The sequence below is a fragment of the Vombatus ursinus genome, unplaced genomic scaffold (genome assembly GCF_900497805.2).
Source record: "Vombatus ursinus unplaced genomic scaffold, bare-nosed wombat genome assembly UNPS02014810.1, whole genome shotgun sequence".
Classification (NCBI taxonomy): Eukaryota; Metazoa; Chordata; class Mammalia; order Diprotodontia; family Vombatidae; genus Vombatus; species Vombatus ursinus.
The window spans coordinates 17,809,337-17,827,377 of NW_020954588.1; the positions used below are offsets into that span (position 1 = coordinate 17,809,337).

Sequence of the window (18,041 nt, forward strand, 5' to 3'; positions counted from 1 at the left end):
CTTTTGCTGCATAGTAATTGTTGCTAGCATAATTAACACAAACAGAAGTCATATTACTGAGCTTGCTTACAATATATACAATACTTTACTCCTGGATGGGGAAATCACTGCACTCAAGACACAGCAGAACATAGCCTACTCTGCAAACTACAGACCGGCCAAAAAATTCTAAAACATTGCTGCAAATATTGAAGAGCTACAGAGTGGCAAATTTCTAAGTGATACTTCCAATTTAGATTAGAAAAATATCTAGTTATGGAAACGTGCTCCAAAGCCAAAACAATAATCAATAACAAGATTTTGTGATTTGTAATAGTAATCTCAAATCCCTGTTAAAAGCAGAAGTTATCAGTTTGATTTTTAAAAGGTCAATCAATGAAAATTTTTCATAACAATGGTTTATTACGAGACATTTAAAAAGGAAAAAGAGAAGTGTGTAAATTTTAGGTATAGTGAAATCTACCTGGTAAAAGGAGAGCCAGCAAGAGTCTTCCTAATAATTTCTTTTATTGTTCCTTGACATGGCTAATGTTATTCAAAAATAGGAATAATGGCTTTCCAGATTAATGATGGGAGGGAGCCACTTCCCAGACAATTACAAATTCATAGTAATCAATCTTACAAACGTTGGCTTTTCTGAAAGGAAGACTGCCATGAATTAAGAAAACCTTGCTGCTACTTACTCTGATGGAAGAAATCTGAAACCAGCACATATGAGCTCCCAAAGTAATATTACTTTTGTACTTTTCTGGTGGCTCTAACTCGAAAATATGTAATACAATTTCAAAGGATTTAAAATTGCTAGAACAGAGATTCCTATGAACCAACGATGGACTTGGAAGTGGCCTTTGTCAATCAAATTGACATTTGTTCCAATGCTTACTATGTACTAGCCAATGTTCCTGGTTGGAACTGGAAAGCCAAGCACTAAGGTACTTTACTAATAAAAAGGAAGCATTTTAGAAGACAACAATGATATAAAGTGAATGGTTGCTTGTCTTACCCTGTGGATAGCTCAAATGTGACCAAATTCTAAGAGCATGGGTTCAGATTTGGATAAACCTGGGATTTTTACATTTAAGGACCATGAAGAGACTAAGCACTAGGAAAGATCAAGGCCTCTGCAAATAAGCCCCAGTTTCAGTCCAGATCCTTCAGTACCATTCTTTAGTCAGACATCTATGTGGGAACTGGATAATCAAAGATAAAGTTGGCAAATCTTGTACCTAGTAACTTGGTGAGGAGGTGGATGGATAAAGGAAAGTTTTCTGGCTTTTCCTGAAGTCCTGAAGCAACAGAAGCAACAAAAGCAGCAGAGAAGGTTTTCAAGGTTGCTAAGCAGGTCCATGACAAATTACAGAAATACATGAATTTGGTTACAGTTCTATGGACAGACGTTAGCTCTATAATAAGTCAAAAATTATTTTCCTTCCTATAGAAAAACCCATTTCAGGAACTAGAGAAGCTTGTTTCAGAAGACTGCAACATGACTACACAAAAAGACAGACCCTTTAATACCCTGCCTTTGCTATGGAATTATAATTCCGAGAATTTACTTTTATTAATACTGAATGCATTAATGAATCATTTAGATCCCAGGGAAGAGAAGACACAAAAGAGGGATGGAAAAAGTCATAAATGATATTAATACTCCAAAAAGGCAACCAAGGAAATATTAATTACTATCAATCCATGTCTACTTTCTCATCTTTATAAACTCTTTAAGAATAATCCTTGATGAAAACATGAGAAAGAACATGTAGGCTTTCAAAACGCGATTCTAAAGCAGATCACACAAACCCAAGAAAATCATTATGTTTATCACTTCATAAATTGCAAAAACACATTTGACTCTGAGGAAAACAGAGTCTAATAGCTCTTTTCCAACAAAGAGTCACTCATACCTATGTTAAAATGATAAAAGATTCCCTGACAAATGCAGCTAACAGGTACTGATAGGACTGATGACCAATCAATCAATTAACAATCAGACTTTTGAAAGATTAAATTAAACACAGCATAAAAGAGGGATATAAGCATTTTTCAAATCTGTTTAACACTGTAATGAAGGAATGTCATATGCAAAATCCAAATGAAAGAAAGATTTTATACACAGCAAAGGGGGGAAATAGATAAGCATTTATATAGCACCTATGGAAGAAATCCTCCAGAGATTTCTATCTGTGGATGATATTAAGCCAAAGATCAACTCATGGCTTACTTAATAAGATCCATGATTACTTAAAGGAAATCAGTCTAACAATCTATATAGGAAAACTAAATGAATGAAAAACGCTTACGGCCCAGATCATAACATGCATATGGCCATTGCATTGAGTTAGAATGACATTAAATATATTTAGGACAAGCACTATAAATAGACAATAAGTTGAACCTAAAATGGAATAGGAGGAAGGGAGTAGGGTGGAATTTTATTTTGAGAAATAGCACTATATTTTTAAAGATCCTAAGCTGCTCCACAGTGGGAAGATGTACTTTTTCAAGACAAATGCTCTCCCCATGATGCAATATGTTTGCCCATCTTGGAATACTATAATCTCTAGGGAATTAAAATGGCAAATGAACCAAGTCCAGAGGCCTGAAGAAGAATCATTCTACCTACTTTGTGTGAAAGAGGTGATGGACTTAAAATCTAAAATGAGATACATTTTTGCATACAGCCAATGATGGGAATTTGCTTTTGCATGTTTGTCATGAAGGTTTTGTTTTCTCTTTTTTTGTTGTTCAATGGGTGTGGGGAGGCCAGTGAAAGGGAGACAAAATTTAAAATAAATAATCTGGAGTATCAACAAGTAATTATAACTTCACGAAACTTACATGAAAACTAGGTTTATTATAAGAGAAATGAATATGCACGTGGAACCCATAGAGTTCACAATCCATACAGAAGTCTGCATATTGATGACAGTATAACAAAAGGAGTAGAGGGGGACAGATGCAGTAAAGGTAAGAAAAGGACAAAATCCCTCTCAAATGGGAGAAGCAAGGTGATGGCAAATGCCACATTCTTCTCCCTTGGGAGCTGCCACCACACCATGAAGATAGGAGGGTCTGCTTATCTACAAAGGTCCTGGCTGCACAAGCAGTTTCCCAGTGTAGTGCAGACTGACCGGCGCCTGTCTTGACTCTCAAGGACACACAGGGAGTCCAGTTTGGAGTGCAAACAACAAATTACGTCAGCTCAGGGGGAGCTTTGTCCTTGACACATGAGGAGGACCTCCTGCATACTCTGGGTCTGGTGTTTCTAGAAAATATGGCAACTCAAAAAGACAAGTTCAAGGGACCCCTTAACAATCCTTAACAGGAGGAAGGGAAGCTGCAAGTGACACAAAGGGCAATGGCACGTGGGTAGGGGGAGGGAAGCTGCAGCATATTTTCTTCATTTGAGAAATGGTATGAATAAATGAACGAATTAAAGAAAAACGATTATTAAGTATGTACCATATACCAAGCACTGTACTATTTGCTGGAGACACAAATACAAAAACAGAAACAATCCTTGCCTAAATTCTGATAAGAAAAGAAAACACAGATAGGGGTGCTGATTTGGGAAGGGAGTTTTGGTCTAGGGAGTCATAGGGATGGTAAGCTGATATACATGATAGACATTTCCAGAAACAATGGTAGTACTGATTTGCTCATTACACCTAGTGTAAAGGGTGAAGGGACCATATAAGACAGCAGGCACATGGCAAGGTAGCCTGGGTGCACAGCTGGAAAGGATGTGAAGGTGAATGAGCAGGTTAATCCACTCCTCTTTGGAATCCACACCCTGGAACCCAGAAGCCTTGCCTTGGTGACTGAATGCAAACTAGCCCACTTAACCTACTACATGCATCTGGCCCTATACCTCACTGGTTCACATTCTTTCCAGCTGTGCACCCAGGCTACCTTGCCATCAGCCTGCTCTCTTGTGTGTGCATAGCTTGGGTTCTGGGGCCAGTTAAATATACTGACATGGGAAATGCCAAGAAGAAAATGTACATCTAAAAAAGAGGTGGACCAGTTGTGTGGCATGTGACATAAGGGAAACCTGATGGAAGGCTTAAATGCTCTATTCATACCCTCAAAATAAAGAGACCTAGAAAAAGATCTCCAGTATGCTGAATAGATTCTCTGGGGAGCAAATACAATGGATATAATGAAAATAACTGAAATTCGTATCTCATTCCTGTGGAAGGGATAGAGAATATAGACTAGTCAATACTACAATTAGATGGTGTGTCTATTTAAAAGGAACATGAAACTTGCAGTGCTGAACAATTAGGTGACATATCAATACATCATTGCAAAAATGTCTCTGAGATGACATGCTATGAAATATGGCTGTGTGAAAGATTATTTGGAAAATTTTCCAGTGAATAGCTCAGTAAGCAATAAAAACAAAATGAGGCCTGGTATGAAACCTGGCAAGTTTTAAATAAACAGCAGAGAAAATATAAAATAATAATCAGAAAAAGAAAGCTATAAATCAAACAATTTTCTACATTTTTAACATTCTTGTATTTCCCTGTACAAAATCAGTAACAAAGTAATGAAACTGGAACTATGCCCCACAAGCCACTAAATGGTGCATATTTCTTTGACCCAGAGATAGTACCATAGGCCAATACCTCAAAGAAATCAAAATGAGAGGAAAAGGACCCATACGTACAAAAATATTTACATCAGCTCTTTTTGTTATAGCAAAGAACTGGAAATTAAGAGCAGTATCTATCAATAGGGCAGTGGCTAAACAAATTGTGACACATTTAACTATCATTGATGCAATGACCAACCACAATCCTAGAAATGGACTCAAACTGCAGATTTGACATATATTTTCACACATGCCAAAGTGGAAATTTGTTACAAGGATTTTATTTACTTTTAAAGGAGGAGAGGGGTGAAGGAGGAGGGACCTAGTGATAAGATTGCCCATCAAATAAAAATAAAAAAGAGGGTCACTGATGCATTAAAAACAAACAAAAAAATCATATAGAAGAGAACAAAAGGAAGTCCAAAAGGAAATACGGAAAAGCAGGATAACTTCGAAAGTCACGTGTTCAATACTTAAAAAGGAAAATCAAAGTATATGTAACAAATTCATGGAGACAGGAAATCCTCTTTTTTCTATTCTATTTCGTAGGTGGAAATTCTCATTTTATTTGGTGTTTAATTTCAGGATAAAAAAAAATTTTAAACAAAGTTTGCCCAATGAAATAACAGCATTTTTTTCTTTTGTATCTTTATATCTGACAATTTAAATATGAGAAATGAAATCAACTACCACTAGCAACCACCAACTTTGAGAGCAATATTGGGATGGAACATAATTCTCTTGTACAATTAATGGATGAACTGACAGTTTAACTCTAAGACACAGGAGTCATCTTTGGTGACTTGAACCAGAGGGACTATCTATTCCTACTATCTAACATGTAGGTAAAGTAAGTTCCTGATCCAGGTGCCAAGACAGCAATAGAATGTAGGGGAAAGATATGTTCCTGGCATGTCAGATTTTGTTGTTGTTTTTTTAATGGGAAAATGCAGTCAGAGAGACCTTTATTATGTAATAGGTTCTATAATCCTATTAGTATAGGGCCAAGTACATTAAATTAAATAGGTTCTTATAAGCTGTACTAGGAACCTAACTACCTATAAAATACTGTTTCTACAAGAAATTCTAAATAGTGTTACAGTTAGAAGGGGCATTAGAGTTCACCTTGTTTAAAACTCTTATTTTACAGATGAGGAAACTTAAGACCAGAGAGCACAGGTGACTTGCCCAAAGTTACACAGGTAAGAAACGGCAGAACTGGAATTCAAATCTAGTTCTCTTGAACTTGAACATAACCGCGTAGTAAACTGAGAACTGCCTATATAAAATGAAAGGCTAGCTTGTTCATATAGTTACTTCTTCAATGTAGTACAAATAACTAGGTAGCAAAGAAATCACAACCCATGGCTTCCAAAGGCAGTATATAAAAACTCTAGTGCATTTCTGGAGTTAGAAAGGGCTTCCCAAAAGAAGACAATCACTGGTGGTTGGGCTGACCACCAATGCAGCCCGGCCACCTCCTGTCCTAGAGAAAGAAACAAAGGCTTGCTGAAGTGAAGTTACTGGACTATGGTCACCAAGCAGCAGAGGGCTATAGGGGACCTTGGGCCTGAAGGGGAGAAGGAGTATTTGAAAGACATTGTTAATACAAAGATTCAGTGAATTTGCCACCTGGCAATAAAAGCCAAAGTACAAAATGTTCAAAAAGTGATCAAATGGTAACTTTTAGAAACTTCACAATTTTAAGATTAACAGGTTGATATGCTCCAGGAAGGGAGAGAAGAGGAGGGGAGGGGAGAGGAGGGAAGAAAGGATGAAAGAAGCGAGGAAAGGAGGAAGGAAAAGAAAAGTAGGAAAAAATGGAGGAAAAAAAAAAGACAGTAGAGCAAATTTCTGGAACTGGCACAAGGGACAGGGAAAACATAACTGGAAGTATATTTTGCTATACCTAAGCTTTAGGGTTCAATTTTGGCCAAGCGCATGAAGACAGTATATTAAACAGAAATTATAAGATACAAAATATATATTCATAAAAAGAGTTGGGAGTGACTGGGCCTCCATAACACTATGTTCGCTCAACAGTTATAAACAACAAAGTGACTCTTGCTGTCACATTTGTGAAACTAAAACTTCCTGGCCCAACTCTTTGGCCCAACAATAAATGTTCAAGTTCTTTTTTTTTTTTTAATGATGTGCACAAAACATACGCTACTTGAAAGATACTGAACTATTCCTGCTTTCACTCCCTTCTGTTGTAAGGGATTAATTTCATTCAAAATATCCACTACATGATTTCTTCTCTCTTAAGTTTTCAGGTAAAGAAGTAGCAGTCAACAATGGAAGAACGTCCACTCTGCTCAGAATCTGAGATACAAATATGAGCATACAATGTGGGTCTTGAAGAAGAGTAATCTCTTAATCCCTACCATTTAATTGGCTTCATATAATAGCACAGGCTAGTCATAAAGTCTATCTTGTTTTCATTCCTTCTGAAAAATTTAGAGTGATGAAATGGATGACAGCAATGGATATTCATTAGTCATTTTATTTTTTTGTCTTTATTCTATGAGTGTCCTTCTTTCAACTTGTACACAAAGATTCTACTTAACAGATCTTCAAATTACAGAAAGGTAAGAGACCTCACAGGCTATCTCAATTTGTAACTGAACTACAATCCCCTTGACACCACCATCACCAAGTGAGGGGGAACCTACTACTTTTTGAAGTAGGACAACTTTAATTATTAATTTTTTATGCAAAAACTAAAATTTGTTCTTTTTCACCATCTACTCTTTACCCCTGATTCTGTTCCCCAGGGTCAAACATTAAATTCTCTTTTTCATTTAAGAGTTCTTCAAAACGCTTACAGACTGCTTTTATGTGACCTTTTATTGATCTATTCTCTAATCTAAATATCTTTCAATCAATCCTCATCTGGCATGAACTCCAGACCTTTCACTGTGCTGGCTGTTCTCTTCTAGACCCTCTCTGACTTAACAATGTTCTTAAATAATTTCCTTTCATAAAATCTAAACTGTGATCTAAGTTTTGAATGACAACTACGCAGGTAAACCAAAACAAGAATTTAAGCCAACTATTAAATAAGTAAAGAATAATTAATGACAATACTACAAAAATTATTCTCAAAAATTGAGGGGAAAAAAGGACTCTTCCAAACTCCTTTTATGAGAAATATAATCCTAATACCTCAGTCGGAGAAAGACATATCAAAAAAAGGAGAACTACAGAACAATATCATTAAGAGAAGGGTGATGCAAAAATTTTAAATAAAATACTATCAGACTAAAGCAATTCATTTAAGAAATCATGACAATATAATAAAAATGTCAATGCTACCAAAAATGGATTTAATGCTATGGTATACAAATTGAACCATAAAGAGGATATTTTATAAAGTTAAATAGAACAAAAATAAAATTTATTTGAAGCAACAAAAGATCAAGAATATCAAGGAAAATTTTGAAAAAAGGTAGGAATGAAAGAGGAATAGCATTTCCACATTTTAAACTATATCATAAAAGCAGCAATAATCAAAACTCCTTGGCACTAGTTTAAAAAATAGAAAAGCTGATAGTCTAGGTAAGGGAAAATCAGAAATAAGGGAACTCAATAACCTAGTGTCTAATAAATTCAAAAACATAACTTAGTAAGGAACTGCCTATCTGATAAGAACTCCTGGCAAAACTGGAAAGCAGTTTGGACGAAATTAGGCTTAGACTGATTATCTCACACCATAAATTAAAAATGAGCATGTAACCTTAATATTAAAGATACAATATTTTGAAAAGAAACAGATCATATAACTTTCACAAATACTAGTAGTGGAAGAATTCTTAACCAAATGAGGGAGTAAGGAAATTAACAAAGATAAAATAGATAAATTTGATTACATAAAATTGAAATGCTTTTGCACAAACAAAATTAATGTACCTAAAATAAATAGAGAAGTGGTTGACTGGGAAAAAAACTTTATATTAAATATCTCTGATAAGTTTGTATCTAAGATACACAGACAAGTAAGAGAACTACATAAGATCAAAAGTCATTCTCCAACAGACAAGAGGTAAAAGGTTATGAACAAACATTTCTCAAAAGAAGTTTGCAAACAGCCATAAGAGAATGCTCCAAGTCACTAGTAAGAAAAATGCAAATCAAAACAACCCTGAAGTTTCTTTCACCTCATACTCAGCAAATGAACAAAGATGACAAAAGACAGGAACAGTTAATGCCTGTAGAAAAACAGGCAGGTCGGGGGTAGGGGTGGGCCAGAGGGCCCTCCCTTCCCCTCCCCTCTCCTCCCCTCCCCTCAGTCCTCCAAAGGATTTGAAAGTACCAGCACAAGGCATGATATCAGTGAGTTAAAACAAAGCAGTGCAACTGATGGGTAAGGTAGAGCTGGCTGACCTTCTGAGCCCTCTTTGAGGAGAGATTAGGGTAAGAGTGTTTTGTTCCAGCCCCCAGCCCTCCAATCAGATGGACCTAGGAAACTGAAGGTACTGAAGAAGTGTGACTACCAAAGCTGAAGCAATCTCAGTCATGATGAGTTTCCAGAGAATGAACTTACAGGGAAAGGGTGGGAGAAGGTCGAGAAAATAATGGTAGAGTCAAGCACTACAACTGATGGGAAATAGCTAACAGTATAACTGACTATAAGGAAGCATGGAGATACATGAAGTATATAAACCGATACAAAATGAATAAAATAGAGCCAGGAAAACAACATATACTATTTCAACAAAGTAAATGGAAAGAATGATCACCAAAAACAATTAAAAATTAATGATGCAAAATTATAAAAAAAACAAATTTTACTCCAAAGAAGAGATCTGAGAAGACATTGCGTTCCACTGGGGTGTCCTCAGGTGTGGAACACTGCACAAAAAATCAGACTGGGGGGTACATGTCATTTGATTTTAATGAATTTTTCTTCTCTTCCTCTATCTTTTTTTTTTAATTCTTTGTTATATGGGATGGTTCTCTAGAAGAGAGGAGGAGGAATATTAAGGAAATCTAGTCAATGTAAAAACAAATTTTAAACAAAAATCTATTTTTAGAAAAGAATGTAATCCAATGTTCAATGTTATATAGGATACTTTTATAATTAAAACATTTGAAGATAATTCAGCAACTAAAAGCACATGATAAAAAATTAAACTTATCTCCTTTTATATTACTAACATCAAAATTTCATCATTTTGGTTTCCTCTCAGATATGTACCGAGGTCAAAGAGTCTCCTCTAGATTGCTTTCCAGTCCAAAGAAATAATAGAGACTAAATGCATGCCTCATTTATTTCACTGGGGGAAAACTTACTGGGCTAGTTATGATTACACATATGAAAGTGTCTAACCTGAAAGCTTGCTTTAAAGATAAGCCTCTTGAAATAGTTTCTTATAAAACTGATTATTCAAAAACAAGCATTCTTAGGAATTTTAGGACAACAAACTAAACTAGAATTCAAGGGAGCTATTGAGGATTCACTCAAAATGAAACAAATCATAAAGGGAATAAATCTTGATGTCTCAAAGTCTAGAGGAAAATAAGAACTGGGGGGTAAAAACTAGATTCAGATATGAATATTTTCCTGATGGAAGTTTTCACATGTGGAAAATGCAAGCCCTAAGCAAATAATTAACCAAAGCTTTTAGACAATTGTGGAATCTGCCTGAAATAGGTGGCAGGCATAGCAAACAAATCATACGGCTATTTATCTATTACCTAATTGTTAACTAAATCCAAAGACATGCCTGCTCTCATAGAACAGTCTAATGAAGAGGAAGACAAATGCCAACAACTATGTACTAACAAGATCTATATAGGATAAATTGGAAATAATCTCAAAAAGAAAGACCCTAAGATTAAAGAGGACTGGGAAAGCCTTCTTGCAGAGAGAGAGGCTTTTGATGAGACTTGAAGAAAGCCAGGGAAGCCAGGAGACGGAGAGGAGGTCGGAGAGAATTTTAGGCACAGCCAACTGCCAGTGACAATGCCACAGAGGGAGAATTTTGTTCCAGGAACAGCAAAGAGGTCAGGGTCACTGGATCACAGAGTATTTGCAAGGCAGTAAAGTCTAGGAAGACTGAAAATGCAAGAAGGTATCCAACAAAAGATTTTGTATTTAATCCCAGAGGTAAGAGAAAGCCATTGGAGTTTCTCCAATGGGAGGGTGGAGTGACTGGCATGATCAAACTACTGCTTTAAGAAGATCAATTTGACAGCTGTGTGGAGAATAAACTAGAGCTGGCAAAGCCTTGAAGTAGGAAGACCAATCAACAGGCTATTGTAGTGATCTAGTTATGAGGTCATGAGGGCCTATACCAGAGTAGTGGCATGGCCCCAGGCAGTCTTCTACCTCTTGGGAGCTAGCAGGGTTACTGTCCATGGGATAAGCAATTGTAGAAAAATGCAGAAGGTAAGATCAAAAGTCTCCAGCACCAATTTTCCAAATCTGCTTATGCCAAAGGCCATCTATCCGTATGTTGCTATGAGACCCCAGAAAAATACTTAACAGTAACAGGACTGGTAGTGCTAACACTTGGAAAACATCTAGCTTGAGAATTTCTACTTATTGATCCTAGGAATTTTAGGGAATATACCTCAACATCAGAACAACACCTTAAAGGAAAGGAAGAATTCAAAAGATCCAGTCTAAAACATAATTCCTAAATTCAAACCACCCCCAAAAAAGTGATACAATCACTCTCCAACAAGGCTGCCACTGAAGAAACCCCTCTCAAACCAACTTTGCCCCGTGTCACTTTCTCCAAAACAGAAACAGTGTGAGAGATTGGAGAAGATAACACCAAGGAAGGAAGGCTCTCAGGTCTTGTACTCTCAAAGAAGGAGGCCTGCATTTAGTCTTCTAACACAGCACAAACTGAAAAGGAAGCTTGGCTTCTTTCCTAGGCACTCACATTTGTCCAATTTATTTTACTAACAATGCAGAAATGTATTTTTACAATGTGATTTGAAGTAAAATATACATAATATATTAATTATATATGATATATTATATATAATATAGTATATTAAAATATGTGTAATATATTAATATATAAAAATAAAAATATAAACAAAGAGGCAATTTTGCTTAACATGAAACATAATAAAATGTCCCTCTCAAAAGTTGCATCTTTTAAAAAAAAGTTGCATCTCTACCTGCCTATATATATTTCAATATAATTTGTTCCCTTTTTAATCTTATGTATTTTATTTTATGCATTTAAAAACATTATTCTAAGAAGGAGTCCACAGGTTTCACTGGACTGTCAAAAGTATTCATGCCACACATACAAAAGTCAAGAATCTCTCTTCTAGAACTTGTCAATAAAAAAATACTGGAAGACTACTTCTACCTTGAAAAACTATGGGGAATTATCTTTTCCATAGCAAAACTTGTAGTCTCTAGGAGGAACAATGAAAAGTACTTCCTCAATCTTCTGTATTCACTTAACCTTTTAATGTGTTACTTTCCCCTAGAATGGCCCAACCACAAACTCAGTCACTAAATCCACAAGCAGTAAAGTTGTACCCCCCTCATTTACTTCTTATTCTCTTAATCCAGTGTAAAGGATAATAAAAATGCATACTTGGGGAAGAGCCTGACAATAACACTTATTTTTACACCAGCAATACTACAGTGAACACATTTTAACTCCTTTTGTGCCACCTCTGTGAAGAACAAATGCCAGCTTTGTGTTTTTCATGTTTTACTACGTCACTCTGGACTCCTTCTCCACTTACCTTTTCCATAGCCTCACCAACAAACTAGTCCTTACCTCCCCCCACCTCCAGTACCTCACCACCCCCCGTCTTTACTCTCCAGTTGGGGAGGGATGAACCGTATCAACTTAGTCACCGTTTCTGGATGACAGGGTGTGACCCCAGACACCTTGAGGACAGGCTGTATTTGCTTTTTGCATTTGTATCCTCATACTAGAGGCAGCTAGGTGGCAAAGTGGATAGAGCACTGGGCCTGGAGTCAGGATGTCCTAAGTTCAAACTCAGCCTTAGAAACTTGCTAGCTGTGTGACTCCCTGTTTGCCTCAGTTCCTGGAGAAGGAAATGGCAAACCATTCAAGTATTTCTGCCAAGAAAACCCTTAATGGGGTCATGAAGAATTCGACAGGACTAAGAAATGACTGAACAAAACAAAAATACATTCAGAGGACCTGAAAACTTTCAAAAATGAAACTATTCATGTTAACAAATGAAAGTCTCAGATAATGTTTAGGCATACTAAACTGTTAACCACCTAGCAATCAGCCAGTTACCTAATATCCACAATACAGCAAAACTACATACACACAAATGGATTACAGACTTCCAGTCACTGAAAACCATTTGAAACAGTTTAAAAAAAAAGGTTGTTGCATTTTTTATTTAACAAACCTCCAAAGCAACATTAAGAAGAGAGCATGTAGGGTGCAGCTAGGTGGTGCAGTGGATAGAGCAATGGTTCTAGATTCAGGAGGACCTAAGTTCAAATCTGGCCTCAGACACATAACAATTACTAGCTGTGTGAACCTGGACAAGTCACTTAACCCCATTGCCTAGACAAAAAAAAGAAAAAGCAAAAAGAAGAAGAGAGCAAGTATACACACAGACACACACACAGAGACACACACACAGAGATCTGTGCAGATCTGCAGTGAGAGTTTTAGGAAACTGTGTGTGTACTTGTGTGTGTGTGTGTGTGTATTTATATATATGTGCACATATACTATATATGTAGTTGACTTAATTTTCCTCTAATCTCCCCAAAATAATTCAACCTTTCACATAAGATAGCAAACACTGAGAAGTAGCCCCTAGAATGGATCCACAGAAGCTTTAACAACCAGAAAAGACATCAACTATCAATTTAGAATAATCTTCTCACTAAAAAGGCTTTTGTGCAACTGAACTTATAAACCAATTAACTAAATTAAATAAAGCATAAGACCAGATCTGCCAAAGTCAAACTATTTGGTTTATACATTGTCTACCATTAGAATGCAAACAACTTAATGGCAGAGACTGTTTTTGCCCCTTTATATTCAAGTACTTACAAGTTTCTGGCACACTGTAAGCATTTAATAAATTCTTATTGACTTGACTTGATTATTATATTGAACCAAAGTTAAAGTTTAATACTACAATACTATAATGGCATCAGAAACTTGGTAGCCTAGTAAACAGGAATATTCTAAATTTCTACTACACCTGAATCCATAATCAGTTAAAAATAAAAACATAAGCTTTAGACCATAAAGTTTTAGTTTTAATGACATCAGAATGTCTTTAATACAAGGAGAGAAACCATGTATTAAAGGTACCATGGTATGGAAAGTATGCTGGATTTGGAGTCAAAGGATGTGGGTTCAAATCCTCTCTCTGCCATTTCTGTGTGAGTTTGCACACCTGACATAACCTCTAAAGGTTTAGATGGCCTCTAATATCCTTTCCAGCTTTAAATCTATGATTCTATATCTAATCTAAATTTTGTATTGTCCCTAAGATCTACCACCACAAATAGTAAACCATATTAGTTAAACTGAATTTTTTTTAAAATCAGAATGGGTGCTGTGAAATGTGATAACTCAAAGGTGGATTTTAAAAACTAGAGAATTTTGTTAGATTTTTAAAATACTGTACAAAAGGGAAAAGAGGTAAGTATCAAAATTTCTCTTTACTATTACATTTCCAGAAGAATCTTGGTTCCTGTAATAACTGTGTTTTTATACTGCCAAAACTAGCAAATTAAAATACTAACTAGTTGATTATTTTAGTTCTATTTTCCTTCTAAATTATATTAATGGACATCACTATGCAGGCTGGTTAGACTTCTGCAGCCAGGAAAAGATGTATTCTCAATGTTACAGCTTATTTTTTTAAAGCCATGTATGTGGAAGTAGCTACTAAGTTGCAATCATCTGGAATGGTTTTCTTTCTGAATTAATTCTTTAGCATACAGTTTTAAGTCAGTTTTCTAAAGGTTTGAGGAACATTTTTAAGTGCCTACTATGTGCAAGGCACTTAGGATACAGACAAAAATAAAACAGCCACTGCCCTTGAAGAGCTTATATTCTATTATGGCAGTAGAACAAAGCTATATACAGATAAAACTAATACAAAGTAACCTGAGGAAAAAGAGAACACTAACAACTGAGGTAATAAGTGAATGCTTCTTTGAAGGAAGATATGGCACCTGAGCTTTGAAAGAAGACTAGAATTCTGAATGGCAGAGAAAAGTGGGAATGTATTTCAAGTGTGTGACAAGAACACAGTGTTCATTAAAAAAAGAAAGAAAAGAAAGAAAGAAACGACATAAAATAAGGGCTAGTAGGGTGGTAGATTGTGAAACCCCTTAAATGTCAGGTTAAGCATTTACATCTTGTCCTGAGGAAACAAGGGTGGAAACTGAAAAGTTTTGAAAATCAGTTGCAGGGTCACACTGGTACCTTGGGGAGATTGCTTTGGCAGTTTCCAGAAGAACGAATTGGAGAAGAGAAAGACTAAAAACAGGGAGTCCCATTAGAAGGCTATTCCACTGATCTGGGTGAGAGGTGAGGAGGGTTTAAACTAGGGTGGTGACTGTTAGTGGAAAGACGGGGACAGATGTAAGCAGTGTTGTGGACAATACTTGGCATCTGAATGGATATAAGAGGTAAGGGTCAGGGAAGAATCAAAGATGACTCCAAAATGTTGTATCTAGGAGGCCACAAGGATCGTAGAAACGTGGAAGTTAGAAGAAGGGGTGGGCTTAGGGGGAAATAGAGATGTATGAAACACAAGAGTAGGTTGTGACTACACAAGTACAGGATTAGGAGTGAAAGAGAAGGGTTTGTACTTTATGTCAAAAAGACCTAAGCATTTCAGTGGTCTAAAACTCAATATGAGCCTACAGTGTAACATGGCAGTTAAAAAAAAAAAGAGGCTAATATATAGCCTTTCAAGACTGTTAACAGCATCAAAATATAGAAAGACAGCAACAGAAACTATCAATCAACCAACATTTATTAAGCACCTACTATGTGCCAGGCACTGTGGCTAGGCTAGGGCCACAAAAGAAGCAAAGGGCAGACTCTGCCCTCAAGGAGCTTTTCCAATCTAATGGGGGAGATAATATGCAAACGAATATGTACAAACCAGCTACAGACACAACAAACAGGAAATAATTAACAGAGGGAAAGCACTGTAAGAGGGGTGGGATACATCTTCCTGTAGAAGGTGGGATTTAAATGGACCTTAAAGGAGGCCAGGAGGCCAGCAGTCAGAGCAGACAGCGTTCAAGGCTAGAGATGATAATCCTACTATACTCTGCCCAGGTCAGGTCACAGCTCGGATACCGTCATGAGCAAGCAGAACCATTTCCCAGATATAATCAAGGTCTTCAAGCCCCCAGAGTTAAGACCCCTCGGCCTTCACAAATTCTACCTCTGACACATATTAACTGTGTGACCATGGGTAAGTTACTTAACCTCTAAGTGTCCCCATGCAACTTGACAAACTGAGTTACAGAGGATAAGATGATCTGCATGGTTGAGAAGAAAGGGCAGGGATGTTGGAACCTGTGTGAGCTCGGGCAAGTCTCTTGAAGTCTGTGGGTGTAAGTTTCCTCATTTAGAAAATGAAGTGGTTAGACTCGGTGGTCTCTATAGTCCCTTTCGGCTCTTAAATCCATGCTCCTGTAGGTTTCCAACCAGATTTCCTACACCAATGAAATCACCTGTCTGGACCAAAATGATAATGGGTAGTGACACCCACTGTGGAGTCTGAGAGCCCTGAGTTAAGACGACTGATTCGGAGCTGAAGGCCTTCTGAGGTCACTGATTCTAAACCCTCACCAAGGATATAACTCAAAGAACAGGAACCCTGCATTCACAACCCTCTAGGTGCTCTGTAATCTGGGCCAAGTCATTTAAACCTCCGGGGTTTCAGTTTCTTCATCTCCATCTTCTCCTTACTGTGTGTGTAAACGTACACAGGTATGATATAGTTACATATCTAGATACATAGCTAAATATTGAATGCACAATTTTTTACATGTTTTCTCCCCTTCTGAATGTGAGTTCCTTGAGGGCAGGGTCCACGTTTCTGTCCCCTTTCTAGAATCCCCGGTGCTTAGTTAGTACTTTGCCTGGCACCGAGTAAACACTAACTACTATGCCCGTCGATTGACAGCTGGGAGGGCCGGACCACTGAGGAGACCTGAGGTCCCTTCCAGCTCAGTTTGGGTTCTCCTCGGACCAGACCGACTAGCCCCCTCCTAGACCGATCCCCCTACGAAGAAGTGACGGAGCTGGACTCTGAAGCCGGCTCCTTCGGACTCCGAACCCAGCCTTCCTTCCCCGGCCCCCCAGTGAGCGAGGTCTGCCCAGACACTCACTGGCGACAGGATCCCAGCCAATTTTCTTCTCACCTCCGTGCCCCTCACTTCTAGGAGACGGGAGTTCCCTAGACAGGTGGAATCCCAAGTTTGGACAACGCTCCTCCTCCTCATTATTATCTAGAAAGTCAGGAACGTCTGCATCCGAGCCCCACCTGGGACACATCCTTGCAAGTCCCACGCTCCCTGCGGGCCCCCAGGAAGCCGAGACTCTACGTGGCAGAGAAGGCGGGGGGCTGCAAGGGGCGGGAGGGCAGGGACCCAGAGCTCAGGAAACGCTCATTGACCGAGGCGGTCCCCCACCTCCCAAAGAGGATGATGGTCAGGCAAAGTCTTCCTAGACTGGAACGCGGCAGGGGTTACACAAATGTTTGCTGATTGATTAAAAAAGGCCCCGCGGGGCGGGGGTGGATTCTTTCGGAGGAGCTCGCGCGGGGAAAGCGCTGTGCACACTTCACAGCGCTCTAGAGATGTCAGGAACCGATACTCGGTGCTCGCTCCGCAGCCCGGGACGCTGCCAGGCTGCGGCAGGGCGCGGGCCCCGGGGAGCCCCCCTCCCCTCCCGCCGGCCCGGGGGCCACCTACCAGCTGCTGCCGGACCCAGCGCCACATGCCGCGGCCGTGCCCGCCTCGGGCCCGCGGGGGGATGGAGGGGACGCGGCGACGGCGGCCCAGGCGAGAACGAGGAGGGGCCGCGGGCCCAGGCCGCCCGAGGAGAACCGAGCCGAGGACGAGGAGGAGGCGGCGGCCGCCGACACCGCTGCTGCTGCCGCCTCAGCCGCAGGGCCGAGCTCTGCCGCGGCCGCCTCTACGCCCCGCGCCCGCGGCGCTCCAGGGCTCCTGCGGCCCGCCCGAGGTGCGGCAGGCGCGGCCCCGGCCCCGGTGCCGCCCCCGGCCCCACCCCCTTCCCGGAGGCCGGCCCCGTGGCCGCCGCCCGCATTACGGAGAGACGGTTGCGAGGCGACGCAGGCCGAGGATCCGCCACCGGAAGTGACGTCCACGCGGCGGGGTGCGGGGGAGGGGACCCGCAGGGGGAGCAGGAAGCAACCGGGGGCACCTGGAGCTCCCACTGCGCGTCTCCCCCTGCGC

At 39.2% G+C, this 18,041-nt stretch overlaps 1 protein-coding gene across 8 annotated transcripts in view; it reads right to left on the reverse strand.

Moving 5' to 3' along the window:
- Positions 1–17,599, reverse strand: part of ATP11B (ATPase phospholipid transporting 11B (putative)) — a 144,019-nt gene extending 126,420 nt beyond the window's left edge. For 7 of the 8 annotated variants that reach the window (XM_027875864.1, XM_027875861.1, XM_027875860.1 and 4 more), the window contains exon 1: positions 16,986–17,081. In XM_027875864.1, the coding sequence (XP_027731665.1) occupies positions 16,986–17,066 (81 nt within the window). In that variant the 5' untranslated portion in view covers positions 17,067–17,081. Of the gene's footprint in view, positions 1–16,985; positions 17,082–17,537 lie in introns of those variants that run through there. The other variant, XM_027875865.1, reaches the window with a different exon arrangement.
- Positions 17,600–18,041: the final 442 nt, after the last annotated feature.